The following is a 24,932-nucleotide window of genomic DNA, read 5'->3' as shown; positions in this document are numbered from 1 at the left end:
AAAAAAAAAAAAAAAAAAAAAAAAAAATTAGCTGGGCGTGGTGGCACACACTTGTAGTCCCAGCTACTCGGGAGGCTGAGGCAGGAGAATCACCTGAACCTGGGAGGCAGAGGTTACAGTGAACCAAGATCACACCACTGCACTCCGGCCTTGTGACAGAGCGAGACTGTCTCAAAAAAAGAAAAAAATTAGCAGCAGCAGAATGCCCAAATTATCCAAACATGTTAAACCAGAGGAAAGAATGGATAGAATATGGCCACCTGTTCCTCACAGCCATCGCAATCCTCTCTTCTTGACAAATGAAGGCTCACGGTAAGAGGTAGGATCGATTTGTGTTCTGCAGAAGACGGGGCTGAGCCACTGTCTTAACCCATCAAGATTCGTGGGGGCTGGAGTGGAGATGGTACAGGAGGGAGGATCCTGTAGGCTCTGTCTCATGGAAGAGGAGACCTGCCCGGGGCGGCGTGTGGCCATGCTCATCCCTACCTCCTCCTGCATCCCACACTCAAGCAGCATGGTCACACACGCCTCGATGGGGAAGGCGATCTCCCGGCCGCTGATGGTGAGGTGCTCCTCCAGCGGCTTCCCGAAGGAAGGCTTCTCCACCCAGGCCTCTGAGGGGAGGAGTGAGAAAGAGTCAGTCAGCTGTTCGCCAAGGTCACTCATGCTGGAATCTCGCTTTCCTTTGTCGTCCAGATTCTCCTGAGATTTCCAAAGAGAGGGAGGCCCAACTGAGCCTCCATTCTGTGGTGTTAGGGATAACAGGAGGACTGGGGCCAGGGGGCAGGGGATGGCCAGCCAACTGCGTCCAGGGCCACTGGGGTTAATGTTCTATGGTCACTCCTACACACCCTCGACTCAAGGCACCAGCTTGGAAGTAAGTCCTAAAGGCTCATCTATAGATGATCCTTTGGGCAGAGTGTAAGGGCCAACGACATACAAGGAATTCATCTCATCCGGGAAGCAGGCTTTCCAGCCCTCCCTTCTCCAGGGAAGGCCTGCACTTACCCTGTTGTGCTTTGATCTGAGGCAACACAGCCTGCAATAGTGTCAAGGACTTCCTGTGGTATTCAGCTTGCACTTCTATTAGCTGAGAAGACACAAGGCAAGCATCACCCTTAGTGAGAGGCAAGGCACAGGCTGCCATGGCAAGCAAAGCGTTTTGCAGAAAGGTGCTTCCGCATGGGGAAGGAGGTAGTCACCCGTTCCCTCCTCCAAACTACCTAAAATATTGAGCATGCTTCCTCTTTAGCCTCTGTAACAACAAAGTCACTACAAGTGGAAATTTGGGAAGCAGGAGAACCAGAAAGGAATAGGGGGAGCTCTACAGAGCTGGAACGTGGCTTACGAGAGCTTGCCTTCATCACCACCCTTCCTCCTGCGGCACCCCATCCTCAGTGCAAAAGGCAACCATAGCAAATATAAATGGAAAACACATTTAGAAATACATTTGCTGAGCCAGGTGTGATGGCTCATGCCTGTAATCCCAGCTACTCAGGAGGCTGAGGCTGGAGGATCACTTGAGCCCAGGAATTCAAGACCAGCTTGGGCAACAGAGCAAGACCCCATCTCTTAAAATACAAACAAATTTGTTTAAATAAATCTGAAAAATAATTGATTTATGAGATATATACGAGTTAAATATCATTAATTTGTACACATCTTTTGTTTCTGCAAAGTTAGTTTAACATATAACTGATCAGAAAATTTGTGGCTTGATGTGCAATCCTCTTCAAATACCCTGGAGGTGAGATTGCTTTGGTGAAAATGATGGAGTCCAAAGAACAAATTCCTTCCAAGTATTCTATTTTGACCATACTATTAGTTAAAAGTGGCCAACCTGTTGATAAGAGCAGATGAAACTCATGAACACTAATTACTTCATTTGATTACTGAATGCTCCTACCCCTTCCCCAAAACTGGGCATGTATAAGGAAAAGAGAGGAAATTAATCTGTCTGAGGGCTTGTTGTGGAGGGTGGACACTAATATCCTCAAGTAAAATTAAAGTAAAACTAATATGAATTTTTTAAAAAATCAGAATATTGAAATAAATGGTACCCAAATGACAATTAGGCTCTCTAGTAAAGCTTGGAATGTCAATGAAGTCATGACATTCCAAGTCTAAATTGTAACGTCTAATGTCAAACTAATGTAAAACTCTAATGTCTTAGTGTTTCTAAAATTAAATATTAGCTTCATGAATACAACCAACAGAATACACCTGAAAACATTCTACTACTTTAAAATAAACTTTCCACCAGGCACGGTGGCTCATGCCTATAATCCCAGCACTTTGGGAGGCTGAGGCGGGTAAATCATGAGGTCAGGAGTTCCAGACCAGCCTGGCCAACATAGTGAAACCCCATCTCTACTAAAGATACAAAAATTAGCCAGGCATGGTGGCATGCACCTGTAGTCCCAGCTACTCGGCAGGCTGAGGCAGGAGAATCATCTGAATCCGGGAGGTGGAAGTTGTGGTGAGCTGAGATTGCACCACTGCACTCCAGCCTGGGACTGGACAGAACAGACTCCATCTCAAAAAATAACAATAAAAAAAATTAAATAAACTTTCCAAGTTGGAAGTAATACATATCAACTCCTTTTCCAGTAGAAGCGGCTTCTCTGCATTCTGAACCACTAATGAAATGTTGGAAAATTGCTAACAGCCCACAGTTGTTCCACCATACTTATCAAAGCATTTTAAACTTTGCAGAATTTCTTGTTTTTCCTCTCTTTACCTTCCCTCCTTATCATTCCTTTCCTTCCCCAATTATATATCAAGAGCTTTTAGGCCTTAGCCTTTTATTCCCAACTTTAAAGGCAGGTGAGCATAACTGATCATTTTTATTTGAACTTTTTTCTCTCTCAAAGTTTTCTAACTTGCTTTGCATTTACCCTGGTAAACAACCTGGGTCTTAATTATCTGCACCACTTTATTCAAGTTTAGATGACTCAGATCCTGTTTCTTACTGTCTACATCACTTTGATTGGTGAGAGGTAGGCGAAGAGGCCACATCAATCATCATTTACCTATCAGTCACTGTCTTTCATAAAAATCTAGATTAAAAAAGAAAATGTGCCGGGTGAAGGAATTGCCTTCATATCTCAAGCCCCCTTGTTAGTACAGACCACAGTTTCTTAACGTCAGCCCTACTGACATTTTGGACTGGATAATTCATTGGTGTGGGGGCTGTCTTGTGCGTGTAGGATATTTACAAGCATCTCTGGCCTCTGCCCTCTAAATGCCAGTAGCACCTCCCTCCACAACTGTGACAATCAAAAATGTCTCCAGATATTGCCAACTGCCCACCAGGGGAAGGAGCAAAATCAATCCTGGTTGAGAATCACTGGACTGAGTTGCAATAATCCGGAGGGATGGGACTGAGTTTTATTCTAAGTTTTTTGGAGAAATCCGTATCAGGAGCATGGCAGGATTTATTCACTAGTAAAATGGTCGAAGTTCCCACCTTTTTCTACGACGTGTTCAACTAAGGGACTCTTAATTCCATGCCCACATTCCCTTCTCCTACGAACAGCCTTTAAGCAATGTCACCTTTCTGGGCACTTACCGTTTGAAAATAGTTTGCATAGTCAATTTCTTTGGCCACAAAACTGTACATGTCGGCTGAGAGCTGGTCCTGTGCAAGGTAAAATATACAACCAAGGTAAAACATAAACCAATGGAGAGCGGCTAATGCATACGTCAACACATCATAGGGGAAAGAGTCTTAACCACTGCTTAATCTCAATTTTAATAATGCTTGATCTGTTACAAGTTTCCCACGAGCATTTCCATACTTGTCAACTACAGCTCTGAAGAATGTGTAAGCTTGAAAAGAACACCTAGGTCAGTCATTTCCCCAGAGATTTTGACATTTGGACCACAGCTAGAGTGAAAGTCAAAGTTGGTGTAGAGGACTGATGTGCAAATTAGTTCCATCCATCTTTATAGCTTGTGCCCCCAATTCTGAAGCAAGCTCCAAGTACACATTGTGCTGCTGCTCTTTTGATAATGCCATTTCTTCTCTTTGATGCTTCCACTGGTCTGCTTCCCTTCATTCTCGATACTGACTCAATACTGACTGGTTGATCACAAGCATATGGGAAAGAGATGGAAATGCACCAGCTTGGAGGAAGCTTGGATAAGACAGGTGCACAGGGAAAGGACTGCTGACTCAAAACATGGCAACATCTGGACTCATGCAATACTGCACACAAATCTAATGGTGTTATCAATCCTTTACTATATTCAGTTGTCCATGAGATTGGGTAACCCAATGCTGCACTGAAATCTGGAATGTTTTATCCTCCAAGGAGAACAGTTTTCAGTTCTATGGAATCACTCATAGCATAGCATTAATAGAAGTACATTTTGAGCGGAATGCAGACTCTATCATTAACCGTATTTTTGAGCACGTCACTTGTCCGAACTTGCTTGCTCAAGTCATACGATCTCCAAGGTTCCTCCCTGTGCAGCCGCTCTAGGATGGAGATCCTTAGAAGAGGCACTTAGTTGAGGAGAGAAAAGCCTATGTGTTCAGGGTGGGGCAAACATGGCAACAGCACAAGAGCGCTGACCTAGATGCTGAACCAATGAAAGCAGGTAACTACATGCTTCAGGAAGAGTCTGTTCCATGAAACTCCAAGCAATCTGCACCAACCCCATAACCCTCAGTCTCTCTAGCTGCTAATTAAGCCTATTCACATTAAGAACACTGGGATGTGCAGGAGCAATCTGTTTCCTTTTCAGTATCTGTGACAGGCAAGCAATTGCTGAGAACATCATTCAAGAGTTCTTGTACACAAAGCAACAGAAGAGTCACAGAGTTAAAAGAGGAAATGTGTTCTCTAGAGAGCTTGAAGTACAGATTAGACAATGCTACGCTTGGTCCAGTTTCACAGAATAAAGAAAGAGTAAAGGAAATTAACATTCTAGATGCCAGGCACAATGTTACAAGGAATTCTCTTCTAACTCTCTTAGGTTAAGTATTGAATTTCCAATTTCAGATCTGTAGGTAGCAAGAGATCAAGGATCTTATCTGTTTGTCACCCACTGTCTCAAAGCGTTTAGCATAGTAGGGGCGCCACAACTATTTGCTGAATGAACAGATGAAAAAAAAATTAAGGCTCAAGGATAGTAAATTTCCCAAAGAATAATAAAATGGGCTCAAAGGTCACCTCGGCTCCATTTCACCAGAGGTCCCTTAAATAAATGCTTTGTAGGCTGCCAAGTTGGGAATCAACCTTGTCTGTCTTCCCTGCAGCAGCTTTGCTCAGGAGATGTCCATCACCAGCCAGCCAGCTGGAGGACGATACTTCAAGTCAGAGAAAAACAGAGTTAAGTGATACAAATGGCTCAGTAGACAGAGGAAAGGAAGGGAGGGCCTGAAGAACTAAACGTTGCATCAAATACACCTTCAACAATTTGGCATCTGTCCTTCTCTAACTGATGACCCTACAAAAATCTATTTGTGCCCTCAGGAAGAAGAAAGGATTTTTAAAGGCATGATTGGACTATTGTGCTATTAAGCCAACAATATAGATTCTAAAAAAAACCACACTTCAAGTAACAAGTAAGGAAACTATAAATCACATTCTCATTTGTCTAAATCATTAGCAAATTTTCTTTATAAAGGTAAAAAAACCTTTCATCATTAATCACCAGAATTTAATGCATTTTGAAAAATCACATTTTCCAATTTTACAACTAATCCACATTCAGAAAAATAAAAAAGTAACCAAATTAACCTGTAATCCCACCAGGCAGCTTTTTTTTTTTTTTAATTTATAGCTAACCAAATGTCCCAGAACTGTTCATAAATTGAGCAGACTGCTCTATGGTATGAAAATGTCTTATTTATCAGATGAAACCACATTGTATTTGGATTTTCTTCATGCTGCAATGTCTTTTTTTCACTGATCTATAAATTTCTGAAATAGTTCCTAAGTTTTAATCATGTGACTGTATAATGTATTTTAAGAGCTAGTAATTCAAAGCTCTAGTTAAATTCTTCCACATTAACTTTTGAAATCTTTTTTCATTATTTGAAAAACTTACTACAATTACATCTACTTACTACAGTACTAATCAAATTAATTCTGGGAAATTCAAAGTGTTTATAATATTAACTCTTCCAAACCAGAAACAACTCTCAATTTTATAATGTCTTCTTGTCATTATATTGTCAAAGATTGTCTTCTTGTCAAATCTTGTTAGCAATATTTTATAATTCATGAGTTTGTGGTAGAATAGCTCATGATTTTATGGTAGATTTTTTTTTTTCTTTCACCCAGGCTGGGGTGCAGTGGTGCAATTTTGGCTCACTTGCAACCTCCGCCTTCTAGGTTCAAGCGATTCTCCTGCCTCAGCCTCCTGTGCTGGGACTACAGGCATGTGTCACCACGCCCAGCTAATTTTTGTATTTTTAGCAGAGACAGGGTTTCACCCTGTTAGTGAGGCTAGTCTCAAACTCCTGACCTCAGGTGATCTGCCCACCTCCGCCTTCCAAAGTGCTGGGATTACAGGCGTGAGTCACCGCACCTGGCCAATGGTAGAATTTTAAATATTCTGTTGTTTAAAAAAACCTCCAAGATATTTATAAATACTGGTCTTTTAAATACTTTTTCTTGGTGGAAAGCACACCTTGATTTTTATTGCTGACTTCCAGTTTCTGGTCCAGCACGTAGGGGGCTTTGAAGTCAGTCCTAACAGGTAAAAAGCTGAACAAACTGAAACTCAACAACTCTTAGATTTGGCAGAGAAGTGAGTTCATAGAGCAAACTGCTGCCCTGAAAATTGGAGACACAGGCAGACAAACCCAAGAATTACAACTCACTGAAACAGAAAGCTACCAGCAGAAACTTCAGCCAAAATCAGTATTGGGGCAGGAAAACCAATACTGTAATTGACTAATTGATGGAGGCCCAGCATGGACAAGTCTGAAAGTTAAATCCTCCAGGGGGACCCACTTTTACCTCCAGAAGCTCTAAGACCAGGTTCTCACAGGGAATTTCAGAGAAAAATCCTCTCCTGCTTTCAGCAGTGGGAGGAAAAAAGTAGTCATTTTGAAATATACTAGAGTACTCCATTGTTAATAAGGTCTGCCCTACAGAGAAATTATTTTACCAAAGCCTATTGGGCTTTTGAAATTGCCTAACCTACTAGGAGGAAGGGAAATACTCAACTCCAACCCACTCTTAACCATTCTATCCCACCTAAGAAAGGAATAATAATAATTAAAACAACAACAACAACAAAATGAGAGGCACTGGTGAAATTCACCGCCCTAAGGCACAGGCTCACCAAAAGAAAGAGATCTATCACAGCACTACGAACGCTTCCCCTTCTCTCTCACCTTGCCACATCTCCAAAGAACTATGTACCACTGTTTATTTTATAATACATCACGTCCGCCTTTCAACAAAAAATTACAAATACAGTAAAAGGCAAAAAACAAAGAGACTGAACAAGGATCAGAACCTTAATTGAAATGGCCAAAATCCAAAACACTGACAACACTAAATGCAGGCACAGATGTGGAGCAACAGAACCTCTTATATATTGCTGGTGGGAATGCAGAGTATAGTCACTTTGGAAGACAGTAGGACAGTTTCTTACAAAACTAAACATACTCTCACCATATGATCCAGCAATTATGCTCTTTGGCACTTGCCCAAATGAATGGAAAACGTATGTCACACAAAAGCTTGCATGTGGACGTTTACAGCATTTTGTTCATAATTGCCCAAACTTGGCAGCCACAAAAATGTCCTTCAGTAGGCGAATGGATAAACTGGATAAACTGTGGTATATCCAGACAATGAAATATTATTCAGGGCTAAAAAGAAATATGAGTTGTTAAGCCATGAAAAGACTTGAAGGAAACTGAAATGCATATTACTACGTGAAAGATGCCAGTCTGAAAAGGCTACATACTGTAGGATTCCAGCTATATGACTTTCTGGAAAAGACAAAACCATGTAAACAATAAAAAGACCAGTGGTTGTCAAGGGTCAGCAGGGAGGAATAAATAGGAGGAGCACAGAGGATGTGGGGACAATGAAATTACTCTCTAGGATACTACAGTGGTGGATACAGTCGCATACATTTGTCAAAGCCCCCAGAATATACAACACTAGGAGTGAACCCCTGAGCAGACTATCAACTATGGAAGACAATGATGCGCCAATATAGGTGTATCAACTGTAACAGACTCTACTACTGTGTGTGTGATGTTGACATTGGGGGAGGCTGTGTGTGTTTATGGGGCAATGAAACACATGGGAAGCCTCTTTCTATTCCGCTTAATTTGGCTGCAAAATTAGAAGTGCTCTAAAAAATAAAGTTTACTGATTCAAGAAGGTTTAAAAAATCATTTCAAAGGTTAAAAAAAGTGCAAAATCTCTGTTTTTCAGAATCACAGATTTGAGACAGAGATTTTTGATGCTTTTTTTATTTTTTTATTTTTCTATGCTCTTCTGATTTGTTTTGCTTGTTTTTCAGGATCTCCTATTATCTGTACATTGGTTTTCCATTATCTTCAGCATCTGCCATCTTTTCTTTCATTCTTTTTGGCTCTCACCTTAACATTCTAGAACAAATTCTCAAATTTTTCTCTACATCATTGGCTTACCTTTCTGCAGTGTCAATTCTGTTGTTGACTAAAATCGATTCCATACCTGCATTATTTTTCTACTTAAAAATATATTTCCTAATCTCATTCAATTCCCTTTCCACTTTACTTGACAATTTTATCTCACCTTTATCTATTGGTGCCTAAAATCCATATTCCCTTGATTTCTTCTTCTTTTTTTTTTTTTTTTTTTTTTTTTTTTTTGAGATGGAGTCTCACTCTGTTGCCCCGGCTGGAGTGCAATGTTGCAATCTCAGCTCACTGCAACCTCCACCTCCCAGGTTCAAGTGATTCTCCTTCTTTGGCCTCCCAAGTAGCTGGGATTATAGGTATGAGCCACCACACCCAGCTAATTTTTGTATTTTTAGTAGAGATGGGGTTTCACCATGTTGCTCAGGCTGGTCTCAAACTCCTAACCTCAGGTGATCCACCTGCCTCAGCTTCCCAAAGTGCTGGGATTACAGGTGTGAGCCACCGCGCCTAGCCCATATGCTTTTTAGTCGTATTTGAGGCACCAAGACATGCTGTCTGAAATTTATTGTTATCATATGTGAATACTTTTTAAAAGTGTTCTATTTTTGAGTACTTTATTATTATCGTCAACACAGAAAAATAATCTATTCAGAATTATTTTTTGACCTTAAAATGGTAAGCATCTCTTTCCTGCCCCTCCCGCCCACTCTGATAGAATCTTCTCGGACCTAAGTTCTGTCTGATATAAATTCAGTGACTCAGATCCTGTGGGGCTGCTGCTATAGAGGATGCCTGCAGTCAACTTCAGAAATCATAATAAAAATTATTTGAATTTATTGAAGCTAACAGACCAGGGAACATCTTTGTACATGATGTCTTCTGTCTTCCATGTAAGGTAAATGATCTGGCTGTGCCCAGACTCCTTGTGGTACTACTGCCTGACACGCCAAGGAAGGTCTCAGCCGTGTTTCAGGAAAATCCACACCAGTGGAAGCTCTGCCACCAATTGGCTTCTCACTGGGTGTGGCCATGCTTGCTCATAGGTCTGCTGGGCTAGACGCTTTTGGCAGAAGGGATTCTAAGTAATGTAAATGCTTCTCAACCATTCCACAGCCTTCCAAATTAGAGAGTAGTCATGGGTTCTTCCAGGATCTCATTTACTTACTTACATGGCACTAATTTTGTAATAAGGAGTTGTAGGTTCAGACTCAAGGTTGTCTTTTAGTCTAACAATATATGTGCTCTTCAGATTACAGGGAGGAAAAAATGAGCTAGACATCTGTCTTTCTGTTGCTGTCTTTCCCAGACTCAAGTTTGATTTTCAAAAAGGAAAGATTATACATCGAAGAAGAATGAAATGGAAAAGAAGAGATACAAACTAAAAAAGAGAGACGACAAGCTAAATGGGAAAAACAGAGACATGGGTGAAGCAAGGATAAGAATTTATGTGAGGAAATATGGGGAGATAAAAGCAGGAAAGGTGATGATGGAAAGTGTCACCTTACAGTGAAAATCCTAAGACTGCAGGCAGTCTCCTGTACGAAGCAAAACAAAACTGATACTGCTGTCGCCAAGTGGATTAGGTTTATAGTCACTGTCCTCTATTATTACATCATTGCTCACAGGTCCTTCTTCACTTTGTCTCCTCTTATTGAAAAATTACCAACTACTTATACTTCCTTGGATATATTGATTCAGGGGTCTTTTATAGAAAGCCTTGGGAAGAAAAGAGACAGCAGGTACCACTTGTGAAGAGTTGGGCTTGTCTTGAAATAGGGAGCAAGGCAGGGTTTGGATGGGCTTCTGAAAGAATACAGGCAGGCAGTGCTGCACCTGCAAGCCTGCCTGAGGTCTCAGTGGGTTTTGTCTTATGGAATCCACCTTGACTTGGCTTTCCTGGTGGGCTAAATATCTCTGGGTCTCAAAGATCTGGGGAGCTCTGCTTGGTCCTCAAAAAAGAGGAATCAGATTATTACTTCATTAACTTTCAGCCTACAAACTTGCACTTGGCTGATTTGCCACAATATAGGAGATCCTAAACACTTGCCTGCTGAGGAAATACAAAACCATGAAGAGATTCCATTCAAGGAACCCCAGCAAGGGGAGGTAGGAAGACCAAGGTAGATATTTAAAACAGTTGGCAGTCAACAAAGTAAAAATAAAAGAATCATCAGAAGAGAACTTTAACAAAACCAGCACTGAGCACTCTCAAGGAGATCAGCTCAGCACACAAATGAGACTCCCTTGAGCACAAAGTAGGGTTTCATGAACTAGATATGATCATTTCAAAGTTCATATATTAAAATGGATGTAACAGACTAGCCAAGATAACTACAAAAAAAGGAGTGGGGGCTACCTTACTGAAGATTGTATGTGCTATGAAATCCTTAGAATAGAAACTACATACTATTGTCTCAGGAGCAGGCAAACAGATTAATGAAACATAGAGTCCAGAAATAAATGTGAGTAATTAGATAGTGAAATTTCACATCGGGGGAGGTGGCTTATTTAACAAATGATGCTGGCATAAATGACTATCCATCTGAAAAAAAAAAAAAAAGAAAGCCCAACCTCACATCATATACAAAAATAAATTTCAGATGTATTAAAGTATATAAAACAGGTGTATAAAATGAATTTAAAACATTAACATAAAATTAAAGAAGAAAAATCACTTAACTTTTGCATAGAAGATGCCTAAAGGGCTACCCAGGATCTTTTCCCATGCAAAGGAAATATATTATTAAATTTTTAATGGCAGATGTCAACATAAAGTCAAAAGACAAATGGCAGACTGGAAAAGGTATCTGCAGCACAGCAGGCAGAAAAAAGTTTAAAACTGCTGATATATAGAGAATTTATATAAATTGATATTTTAGAAAAACAATAGAAATACTGGGCCAACTGCCAATGCGAATAGGCAATTCAACAAATTAAGAATGTGTATAAATTCTTTTTTTACTGGACATGAAGGATGTCCAGTAAATACAAGATACTCATCGCCATTTATATTCAGGGAAATTAAGAACACAATAGTGAAGAGGTCGTTTTTCTTCCCTCACCAAATTGGCAAAAACTGGAAATAGGAGCAACATACATTAGAAGATGAAGGAAAATGTGCAGTTTTATATACTGCTGGTGGAAATGTAGAATGCAATTTCCTTTTCAGAGAAGTAAACTGTCAATAGCTATGAAAATTTAAAAATGTATGCATAGACTCTGACCCAAAAATGTCACTTCTTGGAATCTACGCTATAGAAAAAAAATTACCAGGGTATAAGGATATACATATAAGTATATATTTATTGTATCATTTTTTGGGAATACCAAAAAATAAAACAAAAACACACCAGTTTGAACATCCATCAATAGGAAAATAGCTAAATAAATCATGTGTGTGTGTGTGTGTGTGTGTGTGTCCCTACTGTGGAATATCACGCAATTTATAAAAAAGACTAAGTTAGAACTACAGCTACTAGCCTAGAGAGATGTTCAGGATGTGGTGTTAACTGAGAAAAGTAAATGGCAGATTAATATAAACAATATGACCGTTTTATTAAAAACAAACATATAGGCTGGGCGTGGTGGCTCATGCCTGTAATCCTAGCCCTTTGGGAGGCTGAGGTGGGCAGATCACCTGAGGTCAGGGAGTTTGTGACCAGCCTGGCCAACATGGCGAAACGCTGTCTCACCTAAAAATACAAAAATGAGCCAGGAGTGGTGGCGTGCGTCTGTAGTCCCAGCTACTCAGGAGGGTAAGGCATGGGAATTGCTTGAACCCAGGAGGCGGAGTGAGCCAAGATCGTGCCACTGTACTCCATCCTGGGTAACAGAATAAGACTCTGTCTCAAAACAAAACAAACACAAAACAAAAACAAACATATAAATAAGTAGAAAAATGCTATCTATGACTGCGTATGATTATGAAGAAAAGTTTGGAGTATGATATAACAGGGGTTATCTAGCACTGGCCTCCTTATCCTTATAACTGTTATGGCTGCTTGGCACCTAACAAAATGCACGGTCATAACGAAGTCTTAACAAATATTGGCAGTGAGGTTTCTACCCTGTTTGGAAACAGAAAGTTTGCTGGACAGGAGGGGGGAGAATATTTTCTTTATATATATATTTTTATATATTTTTATTTATATATTTATATATTTATAATTATATATATCTTATATATATTATATATAATTATATATATTATATATAATATATAATATATAATCTTATATATATCTTATATATAATTATATATTATAATTTATATATATAAAATTATATTTTATATAATTATATATTTATATATTTTATATTTATATGTTTATATATTTTATATATTTTATATATTTATATATAATATATTTATAAATATATATTTATATATTTTTGGATTTATATATATTTTGGATTTATATATATTTTGGATATATATAAATATATATTTATATATTTTTGGATTTTTTTAACTGATTATGCTGAACGTGTACTACTAATCTTTGAAGAGGAAATGAATATATTTTTGGCACAATAGCAAATATAAGAAGCAAGACAGGAATGGATAAAGCTACTGAACTTTTATTCTGATCTATTTGGATATTCACATCCAGCATCCCTGCTTACCACCATCCTCTCTTGTCTATTGAAAAAGAAATTAAAAGAAAAAAGAATTCTTAACAGAGGAGCATAGATCCATGGTAGATCAAGAATACACGGTAGGCCAGGCACAATGGCTCACGCCTATAATCCCAGCACTTTGTGAGGCCAAGGCGGGTGGATCACCTGAGATCAGGAGTTCATGACCAGCCTGGCCAATATGATAAAACCCTGTCTCTACTAAAAATACAACAAAAATTGGCCAAGCAGGCTGGTGCACACCTGTAATCCCAGCTACTTGGGAGGCTAAGGCAGGAGAATTGCTTGAACCCAGGAGGCAGAAGTTGCAGTGAGCCAAGACTGTGCCAATGCCCTCCAGCACGGGCAACAAGAATGAAACGCTGCCTCCAAAAAAAAAAGAGAGAAAAGAATAAAAAAAGAATACACAGTAAAAATGAAATGGGAAGGAGAGAAGAATTATGCTCCAGGAATACCACACATGCCAGATATTTGGCATTTATGCAGGAGTTCAAATAACAAATCAGCTGCACTCACAAAAAATCTTGCATGTGAAATACTAGTCTTACTTTGCTTGGTTCCACAGTACTGTTGGCTGGGAGATGGTGAATTCTTGAAAAATCTTTCCATGTTTCTAATTCTAGAGAGAAATTCTCTCTGATTCTGAATGTCACCTGAATGTAAGGTCAAAGCCACTTGCACAGGGTGGCTGTACGAGAAAAAGCCAAAGGACAAGCTAAGACTAGACAGAGCCATGAAGAACAGAGATGTCCACAGGCAAACTGGTGATTCTCCTTCAAAACTGGATGTGATTAAGACAGGTTCCCAGAATAGTTACAGAAATGTGATGTTTTATGTTCCTTGGGTCTAAATAGAGTTTTGGTTTCCTTAGAAACCCAAGCTGACATATAGGCAGGTAAAGAGATGTACACATACGCAGAGCATCATGAACAGTCTATTGCTAATTAAGTCCTATAAAATATCTGCAAGTAAAGGAGATGGGAAACATCTGAATGAGTATAACAAAGGACATCATTACACGAGTACAGAGTCGCAGTTTTCAGAACGATGTCCTCTCTCTTAACAAGTGGGAAGTTTTCTTTGCTATGACTCTCTTCATGACTAGCATTTCGACTTCATAGATGAACGTCTTCCAGGAGGCATAGGATGGACAAAGTGACTCAGGAAATATCAAAAGGCAGCCAAAAAGGAAATAAAATATCAACAGTGAGTCAAGGCTCATCTATGGTCAAATTCTCAACTGTCCTTCGTTACCCATAATTTATTCTTTGGGACTCAGATGATTTACAAAAGCTTCACACAGAAATACAGGTCCTTTCTCTTTGCTTAGCATGCAGGACCACCAGTGATAAATGAATGCTGCCTCCCTGTCTAGGTCACCATCAAAGCCCCAACTCCTTGGGTTCATCCTGGACTCCTTGGAGATGCTAGCCGGGTGGGCTTGGGGACATTCAGTTCCACTAGAGGCTCACTGGCAGAGTTTTAAGAGAACTCCAGCGAACAAAAAGGAAATCCCTGAGGGCTCCCCAGCCTGTCCCAGTAGAGAGGAGCAAAGAGGGCAGGTACCCTGCAAATCTCCACTCTGTTGGCAGCCTCTTCCATTTCTTCCCTGAGGGCATCAGCCTTGGCACCCGCAGGCTGTAAGCTGCTGGACAAACCTGAAGACTTGGAAGTCTGCTGCCACCTGATGGAAAATAGGAGAAAAAGAGATGTGAGACAGGTAGAGCCCTGGGGATCCCACGGGAGCACTGAGAAAACGCCTGGTTACAAATATCACCCAGGGAACTACATACCCTCACTTGAAAAGGGAGGTCATGAAAAGGTACCAAGGACTAGGCAAGGAGACAGCAGGCCCACATTTCCAGGCGTCAACTGCTGACTGAAGCTGAGAACCTGCGGCCCCTTCAGGTAGGACAAGCATCCCCCGGTTTGTCACCATTTTCTCTATTGTCTTCCAAACACTAAAGCCAAATGACAATCACTACCGCTGTCTTTTTAAAAAACTTAATGTGATTTTTAATGGATAAATCATAATCATATACATTGATGGGTACAATGTGATGTGTTGGGATATATGTACACATGTACGCACACACACAGTATGGAATGATTAAATCAAGCTAGTTAACATATCCATCACTTCACTCATGATTTTCTGTGGTGAGACATCTGAAGTTGAATCAGGGTGATTATAGTCATATACTGTATATTATATATTTCAAAATAACGATCACTGCCCTTTAAGCACGGTCTCTATCATTGGTTTAAAAGTCCCCTGCCTATCCTGTGGGAATTTGAGTTTGGAAATCTCCTTTGTGGCTGAAGCCAGGGACGTATGCTAAGTGAGAAGACATGCCGGTAAGATTAAAAACAAATCTGATAGCAAAAATCTCCACTGGTAAGCCCAAAACAATTTTTATGGCAACATTTAGATTCCTCATGAGTGTTTTCTTAAAAATTGGGCCCTCTGACGAAGCTACTCATAAAACTTTAGGGGGAAATACAAATATTTCTGGCTGCTGTGGTATCGGTAGGGAATTACCAAAAATAGGCCCTAAAAGATGGTTCCAATTATGCTAGATAGTAGTAGCTGAATTAGGTCTCAGCAGTGGGTTCCTCTCCTGAGTCTGTAAACTCAGTGGGTTAAGGAGGCCAGCAAGTTAAAAAGATAAAATAAATCAAATGGGCCATTATCTTAAAAACTAGTCCGCACGATCCTCTATTTCCTACTTGTAATAGAGACAGGAAATATAAAACTATTTCTCAGCTCTAAGAAAAACAATCCTGTACGAGGAGGAGAAACAGCAGCCAAGGCTGGCTTCAGTCTTGGGAAGTCAGGAGGGAGCAGGGGGAGCTGGGAACTTGGTAGGAGGGATCCTGCCTTGTCTAAGAGTGGGTAGCTGTTCTCGAGCTCCAGCTGATGGAGCAGAGGTGGGCAGGAAGCTGGGCCGTGGGTTGCCAGATGTTTCAACTGACTAGAGAAGGAGCAAATTGTCATGTGAACTCTCCCAGTGAAGTGTGGCAACAAATAATTTCTTTTAAAAACCATGCAGGCCAATAGCCTACAGACCAAACAAGACAGAATCTATCTGGATTTCAGACCATCAGTCTGCAGCCTCTGATGCGGGGGCAGAAAGTGGAACGTCATTCGCATGTCAAGAGTCGAGAATCGAATCATTTAGTATTTTCTCTACTCCACTATTTTTTTCTCTTTTGCTATCTGCAGGAAAAACAGAAGAATGCAAGGCTCTATAATATAAGAAAGGGAAACTAAAAGTCTCTTTGCTGTCAGGAAAAAGGAGCAAAAATGAGGATTCTGTGTCACTTAAAGAATGCAATCATGGGAAAATTACTTTAAAAAGGTTTTGAGACATCAAGCTGGCTTGACGCTCCAGAGATGAACACATGTTCTCCGAAAGATTCCTGATTCCAAGATAAGAATTCAGGGCAAACCAGAAAGGAAATAGTCTACCGAAAGATGTTTCAACATCTAAATTGAAAAAAAAATAACAGATCAAGATAAATAAGAAATCCTGGTTAATTTTTTCTTATAAAGGTTTATCCTATACAAGTGATATATTCGATTAACACTTTCACAGTTGAATCATTTCAAATAAAGTATTAAAGTGTTGTGGAGTTTTGGAAAATAAAATATGAGATGACATGGTTGTAATTTATATCTCAGACAATAACTATAATACAATGGTAGATTATGGAATTAAGTTATAACCACCATCTGACTCACGCTACCTGAAGAAAAAATAACTAACCAATATGTAAGTGTTAAAAATATATATAAAGTAACTACAAACACTAAGTAGATTTCTATGGCTTTGTAACTCAGGATTAAATTTTTTTTTTTTTTGGTTTTTTTTTTTTTTTAATTATACTTTAAGTTCTAGGGTACATGTGCATAACATGCAGGTTTGTTACATATGTATACTTGTGCCATGTTGGTGTGCTGCACCCATCAACTCGTCAGCACCCATCAATTCATCATTTATATCATGTATAACTCCCAATGCAATCCCTCCCCCCTCCCCCCTCCCCATGATAGGCCCCGGTGTGTGATGTTCCCCTTCCCAAGTCCAAATGATAAATTTTTTAAAAAACAGAATCATACTAAATATATGTATATTAAAATGAAGACATTTTCCCAAGTTCTTTCTTTTCTTTTTATTCTCATTTATTTTTTCCTCTAAATTTTATCCTGTAGTCAATATCTTGATACTTTAAAAACATACACCTTTGCCCTTTTTATAAGAAATTTTATTTACAATTAACAACATGTGAGAGAGAGATATATATATATGTAATTGTTTTTTCATACCAAGTCTCGCTCTGTCACCCAGGTTGGAGTGCAGTGGCGTGCGATCTTGGCTCACTGCAATCTCCACCTCCTGGGTTCAAGCGATACACCTGCCTCAGCCTCCCGAGTAGCCAGGATTACAGGCACACGCCACCATGCCCAGCTAATTTTTGTATTTTTAGTAGAGACGGGGTTTCACCATGCTGGTCAGGTTGGTCTTGAACTCCTGACCTTAGGTCCATCCACCCTCATTCACCTCCCAAAGTGGTGGGTTTACAGGCGTGAGCCACCGTGCCCAGTCTATTTTGATATTTTAAAACAGTGACAAGATGTCCAAAATACGTTCTCTTTGTGGAACACAAATAGCAAATAAAATACCGAGGTAAACTCTTGTCGTGTGAACAGAAGAGTTTTGTACCGATACTCATGTTGGGAAAAGTGACATGAATTTTGTACAGAGAGTCATGTTGGGAAAAGTTTGTACAGATAGTCATTTTAGGAAAAGTAACATGAACTATGAATTTCAAAGTTTGGTAGTGTTTTCAGACCTCTGTTCTACACATAAACTCAAGAGCTGGACTGCTCTGTCAGAGGAGAAACAGGGACACTAGACATCGTCCAAGGAAACTTTGAGCTTTGAAAGTTGAAGAGCACAAGGATCATTTCTTCTCGCCAAAGTAGCTGATGTGCCACCATCCTTCTCTGGGGAAAGAGGACTGTGACTATTTGATCTGGGGGAGATGAAGATGGGACACAAGCTTTAATGAAGGCTTGGGAGAGATGAGAGAGAAGGGTGAGGACGAAGGGTTTAAAATTTCAGGTACCAGGAATATCTAAAGAAGGCAAATGCAGGTCGGTTGAGGACAACAGAATGTCCAGAAGAAGAATTTTAAAAGGCAGACAGGAGAGTGTCTTCAGTGGAGCATTCACTGCTCCTTCTGTCTAGTCTTGCCCCTTCCTCTGCCATGGGCATCCCCTACTTTTTAAGTTCCTGCTTCCACTCCTGCACTAATGTGTGGTCGAAAAGGGGACTGCCAGGTTCTGCATGACCCAGGCAGTGAGTGGCCCAGGTGAGGGCCTCTGATCCAAGTCAAGCCTGTGCCATCCTTCCTCACATTGACCCAACTGACGAGTCATGGAAGTGGGCATATGAGCAAAGTCCAGACAAATGGAGCCTCTCTTCAGCACTTTCAGAATTGGGGCAAAAGGAAGAGGGCTCACAGCGGGGAGACATGAGCCCATGTGACATCCACTGACCTTGAAGAAATCGGATGTGAGAAAAAGTCACCAGTATGGGGAGGGGGGAGAGATGAGGAATGAGTTTTGATGGCCATCGAGACTCCGCTCCCAGTTCTAAAGAGACTTCACAATGCCCCGCCTCCAGAATTCCACTTCTTAATTCCATAGGCTGCAGTTTCCACCCCAAAACCCTCCTGTCTTACACTAGTTTACTCGCTTCCAAAGAAGGTAGGGCTTCCATAACAAAGTACCACAGACTGGGTGGCTTAAACAACAGAGGCTTATTTTCTCACAATTCTGGAGGCTGGACATCCAAGATCAAGACAGAGGCTGGAGACCTCTATCTGTGACTTGCAGATGGCTGCTGTTTCTGTCCTCACACAGCTTTCCTCTGAGTGTGTGCAGAGAGAGATCACCCTTTCTCCCTATGAGGCCACCAATCCTAGTGAAACAGGGGCCCACTCTTATGACCTCATTTAACCTTGATAAGGTTCTCCTAAAGAACCTATCTCCAGATACAGTCACATTGGGTGTTAGGGCTTCAACATACAAACTTTGGGGAGATACCATTCAGTCCACAGGGCCCAGAGGCAGCTGGTTCGGCAGAAATGGAAAGTGTATGTGTCCTGGGCTCAGGAGGGTTAACCTTGAGCTACATGACCAGAAAAATGTCAGGCTGACTTTGGAGAAAAATTAGACTCCTTCTTTAAGCACTGCTAAACCAAAGCTATCAAAAAAAAAAAAAAAGAAAAAAAGAAATTTGTGTATCATTTAATTCAATTCACAACCTTTAATTCAGCTTAAAACTTCCTGTAAGCATTAGTTTCTCTGAGAATACTGAGGTCTGTATCATTGGCTTTTGAAGGAGACAAGCCAAATTTACTTCAATAGTGATAAATAGACACATCTTATTGGGATCTAATTAAACACTGGAGAAATGAGTGGGATTTCACAGTATCCACCAGAATTGTGGCAGAAATTAAAGATCCAGCCATGGGACTATTGTTCAAGATGTGCTGATAATATATACAAAGTTACTTCCTGTCTTGAAAGGCTGTATGTGGAATTCACTGTTGTAGTTCTGCAGACCGTACTTCGCGAAGGACAGAACAATATGAAAGAAATCTTTGGTAATCGGAAGTAGGATGTTGCAAGGATGAGAAGCTAGCCTGTGCCACTGGCTTTATGAAGAAATGCGGGGAGTGGCGGGCGGGGAGCATTAAGAACCCAGCTGTTCCAGAAGAGGAGCTGTTCAATAGCACAGCATTTGATCTTGCTCTCATTGCTATATATCTTGGGATGCAGCCCTCATATTGGCTAAGAGTGAGGAGTTAGGGAAAATGGCAGAAAGTTGTGTTGGATTGGCTTCTTTTTTTTTTTTTTTTTTTTTTTTTTTTTTGAGTCTTGCTCTGTCACCCAGGCTGGGGTGCAGTGGCACAATCTTGGCTCACTGCAAGCTCTGCCTTCCGGGTTCACGCTATTCTCCTGCCTCAGCCTCCTGAGTAGCTGGGACTACAGGCAGCCACCACCATGCCCGGCTAGTTTTTTGTAATTGTTTTAGTAGAGACGGGGTTTCACCGTGTTAGCCAGGATGGTCTCAATCTCCTGACCTCGTGATCCGCCCGCCTCGGCCTCCCAAAGTGCTAGGATTACAGGCGTGAGCCAGTCTGAGAGTAAAGTGGAAACAAAGAGCATAACTTTGCTAAAAATTTCCTTTTCATCCTGTAGCCTATAACTTATACTGATGGGGAATCTCTAACTTGAGGCCCTGAGGTAGATCTCCTGCCACAGTTACCAAAGCAGAGACCTGAAGGGGAAATCAAGTGAGTTTTCAAGGGGACTGTACTGTCAACAACCCCTGAAAGCGGCCGGGTGTGGTGGTTCACGCCTGTAATCCTAGCACTTTAGGAGGCTGAGGCGGACGGATCACCTTTGAGACCAGTCTGGCCAACATGGCAAAACCCCATTTCTACTAAAAATACAAAAATTAGCTGGGCATGGTGGCACACGCCTGTACTCCCAGCTACTTGGGGGGCTGAGGCAGGAGAATCGCTTGAACCTGGGAGGCAGAGGTTGCAGTGAGCCGTGATCACGCCACTGCACTCTAGCCTGGGCGACAAGAGCAAAACTCCGTCTCAAAAAAACAAACAATCCCCCAGAGCAATTCCCTACCCCTAAACTCACAACTACACAAAGTGGGCTATGAAACATCACCGATGTGATAAAGGAGATGGATCAAGTTTATATGAAAACAATGCAAAAAAGACTTTTTTAGTCTAAAACAACAAAGGTCATAAAGGATCCAAGTTGAAGTTTATAAGAACAGAAATTTGCATAGGGGAGGTAGAATTTCCTTACCAGATTTCAGTATATAGGAGATAAGCTTAAGATATAAAAACATTTGCTAAATCACAGGAGAGAAGTCCCTAATGACACCAAGCGGCGTGTACGTTTGCAGAACCTACACACTAGTTGGTGTCACCAGTGAAAATATAACACTAGACAAAATGGACCATCAGTGTGACCAGGAGTAACTCTCCTTCTCATAAGATGACAAAACAAAAATATGTACGGTAATGACCTGCTTTGATACTAGCATTCAGCCCACTAACAAGAGGCTCTGCGGTGGAAACGCGGGTTTTCTTTGTAGAAGCAAAGAAAAGACTTCAGAGCTGAGCCCCAGGTTCCACAGAAGGATGTCACTCTGCCCAGGAGCATGGTGTCCACCTCATGAAAACAATGGGACAATCTGCATTTCTTCAACCATCTTACATGACTCCCAAAATAGGGGACTTGAACATTCATATTATGGGATGCAATTTTACGTGGCACAAGGTCATAGAAGTAATAGCAACTCGAATACTTCCCACTCATTCTGCTCTCTATTCCTCTAAGCACACTAAAGAGATAGTCTCACATTTGCATCAGAATAATTTTAAAACCACTCAACGCCTCCCCTTCTTCTTTCTGAACAAAGGGAGATGAGCTTCAGGATGACATTCTTCCATAGTCAACAGGCTCTACAATTTAATAACATTGGCTTTGCTTTCATCTGTTCACTTTTATGCTTACCTGATATTTGTAGCAAAGGATACTGCTTTCCAATTTATGGAAGCACTAAAGGATTTCTTTTTGAAATAGATTTATTTTGAAAAAGTAATCAACTCTCCTAAAAGATGTATCGACACAGATGGCAAAAATCATTCAGGTGGACTGAGGGTTTAGGGAACACTAAGTTAACCAAAGAAACCCTTGTTTCTTCGCTGATTTAACCTGTTTTATGTCTGGTCTTAGGGGACTGCTCTGTACCTTTTATTCTTCCTGATGCAGAATTCCAATGCACCAATTACTTACAGGTATCAGCTTCGTTTGTTTGTTTGTTTGTTTGTTTGTTTGAGACGGAGTCTTGCTCTGTCGCCCAGGCTGGAGTGCAGTGGCGCGATCTCAGCTCACTGCAAGCTCCACCTCCCAGGCCATTTTCCTGCCTCCGCCTCCCGAGTAGCTGGGACTACAGGTGCCTGCCACCACACCCAGCTAATTTTGTGTATTTTTAGTAGAGACAGGGTTTCACTGAGTCAGCCAGGTTGGCCTTGATCTCCTGACCTTGTGATCCACCCGCCTTGGCCTCCCAAAGTGCTGGGATTACAGGCATGAGCCACCGTGCCCAGCCCTCAGCTTCTTTTTATAAAGCACTTGGGAAGTGATAGTAATATGCAAAACAGCCACCCACGAATGTTACTCCTTGTGTCCAGGTGAAGAAACTGATATTCTGGGAGATTAAGTGACTTGACCAAGGTCACATATCTAGAAAATAGTTGATCTGAACCTTGAAATCTGACTTTCTGAACTCTGTATGCTACGTTGGTCTGCCCAAATATATTGTTTCTTTATTTCAAGAAAATGAAAACAAGATGTGAAGATGATTAAAATTGGCCTACACTGGGGTCTGAAACTAGCCTGGGCAACACAGTGAGACCCTGTCTCTACAAAAAATTAGCTAGGTGTAGTGGTATATGCCTGTAGTCCCAGCTACTTGGGAGACCTCAGGCAGAAAGAGTGCTTGAGTCCACGAGTTCAAGACTGCAGTGAGCTATGATCACGTCCCTGCATTCCAGCCTGAGTCACAGAGTGAGACCCTGTCTCAAAATTTTTAAAAATAATAAAAAATCCCCAGCACTTTGGGAGGCTGAGGTGGGCAGATCACTTGAGGTCAGGAGTTCGTGACCAGCCTGGCCAACATGGCGAAATCCTGTCTACACTAAAAATACAAAAATTAGCTGAGCATGGTGGTAGGTGCCTGTGATCCCAGCTACTCGGGAGGCTGAGGCAGGAGAATCACTTGAACCCAGGAGGCAGAGGTTGCAGAGAGCAGAGATCATGCCATTGCACTCCAGCCTGGGCGACAAGAGCATATCTTTGTCTCAAAAATAACTAAGTAAATAAATAAATAATAAATTAAAAAATAAAGTTGGCCTACGAAAAACCTAAGGTAGAACCAAATAGTTCTTTCCATATTAATACTCATGCACCTGCCTTTTTCAGCTTATATACACATATCCCACTGTATAAAATAAAAGGACATATGTGCACAATTCCTGCTCTGACAGCCACAGGCAATGCCGTCTCAGGGCCTTTGGTACCCGCCTGCTACTACAGGAATTTTCTGGTGGACTGTGGAAGACGGGTGTGGAAGAACAGCACTATAGGTACTTGACTGCTCTCTGACAGGACTCAAGTTAAGAGACAGGCTACAGAAAGGAGATACCCACACCATCAGCTTCAGGAAAAGGTGAATCCCCAGAATGCGAAATTCCCTGTTACGGACAGGACATAGCATTCATCCTACCTCCTGGCTCTCATCTCCTACCTCTCTCCCCTTTGCTCCTTCTACCCCAGCCACACCAACCTTCCTTCTGTGCCTTGAACAGGCCTTTGCATTTGCTGTGCCCTCTGCATAGATGGTTTGCACCAGATCTCTGCACGGCTGCCAAGTTTTCATCATCTAAGTGTAAGACCAAAGTGACTGACCTCAAAAAAGCTTTTTCTCTTTTCCCCTTAATGCTGTTGCTCCCTTTCACCATCATCTCCTTCGAAAACTACCCTGTGTTACATTTTTTGTTTTGTTTTCTTTTTGAGACGAAGTCTTGCTCTGTTGCCTGGGCTGGAGTGCAGTGGTGCAATCTCGGCTCACTGCAAGCTCCGCCTCCCGGGTTCCCGCCATTCTCCTGCCTCAGCCTCCCAAGTAGTGGGGACTAAAGGTGACCGCCATCAAGCCCGGCTAATTTTTTTGTTTTTTAATAGAGACGGGGTTTCACTGTGTTAGCCAGGATGGTCTCGATCTCCTGACCTTGTGATCCACCTGCCTTGGCCTCCCAAAGTGCTGAGATTACAGGCATGAGCCACTGCGCCCAGCCTCCCTGTGTTACATTTTTTAAATGACTTGTAGCTTTCTAGAACTGTCTTGTTTCTTCACTTGCCTGGTGTCTACCTCCAAAACTCCACTGCAGCCTTCATGAGAACAGGGACCCAGTGTCTCGAGTTCACTATGATTACCTCCAGGGCCTGACACACATTAGGTGTCAAGAAAAACTTGGTAAATGAAAACACACTCGCCTACTTAAAACCCACCCTCCCAAAATATGACCACTGTCCCTTCAAAGAAGTAAAAAAGAAAGTAAAGAGATTCTACCTGGTTCGTGAGGAATCCATGTCCAGCACCAACTTGGCTAAGTGTTTCCTCTGCTTTTGAATATTTGGGATTTCCACCTGTGGTTACAGGACATAAAAGACACAATCAAACTGAAGCTCAAGATAAATTATTTAAGAACCATTCCTGGCCAGTCACAGTGGCTCACACCTGTAATCCCAGCACTTTGGAAGGCCAAGGCAGACGGATCACCTGAGGTCAGGAGTTTGAGACCAGCCTGGCCAACATGGTGAAACTCCATCTCTACTAAAAACACAAAAATTAACTGGGCGTGGTGGCAGGCACCTGTAATCCCAGTTACCTGGGAGCTGAGGCAGGAGAATCGCTTGAACCCGGGAGGCAGAGGTTGCAGTGAGCCGAGATCACGCCACTGTACTCCAGCCCGGGTAACAGAACAAGACTCCGTCTCAAAAAAAAAAAAAAAAAAAAAA

General features: G+C 41.3%; 1 protein-coding gene across 5 annotated transcripts in view; it reads right to left on the bottom strand.

The window, feature by feature from the left end:
* ARHGAP44 (Rho GTPase activating protein 44) overlaps positions 1 to 24,932 on the bottom strand; it is a 102,385-nt gene that overhangs the window by 52,828 nt on the left and 24,625 nt on the right. For 4 of the 5 annotated variants that reach the window (XM_023188086.2, XM_023188089.2, XM_023188087.2 and 1 more), the window contains exons 5-9: positions 24,484 to 24,560; positions 14,813 to 14,930; positions 3,572 to 3,640; positions 1,009 to 1,090; positions 487 to 614 (exon numbers count right to left, since the gene is read on the bottom strand). In XM_023188086.2, coding sequence (XP_023043854.1) covers positions 487 to 614; positions 1,009 to 1,090; positions 3,572 to 3,640; positions 14,813 to 14,930; positions 24,484 to 24,560 — 474 coding nt within the window. The remainder of the gene's footprint in view (positions 1 to 486; positions 615 to 1,008; positions 1,091 to 3,571; positions 3,641 to 14,812; positions 14,931 to 24,483; positions 24,561 to 24,932) is intronic. The other variant, XM_023188090.2, reaches the window with a different exon arrangement.

Source organism: Piliocolobus tephrosceles, chromosome 16 (assembly GCF_002776525.5).
Source record: "Piliocolobus tephrosceles isolate RC106 chromosome 16, ASM277652v3, whole genome shotgun sequence".
Lineage (NCBI taxonomy): Eukaryota > Metazoa > Chordata > Mammalia > Primates > Cercopithecidae > Piliocolobus > Piliocolobus tephrosceles.
Note: the sequence above shows the minus strand (reverse complement) of the source record. Positions and strands in the feature narration are given on the sequence as shown.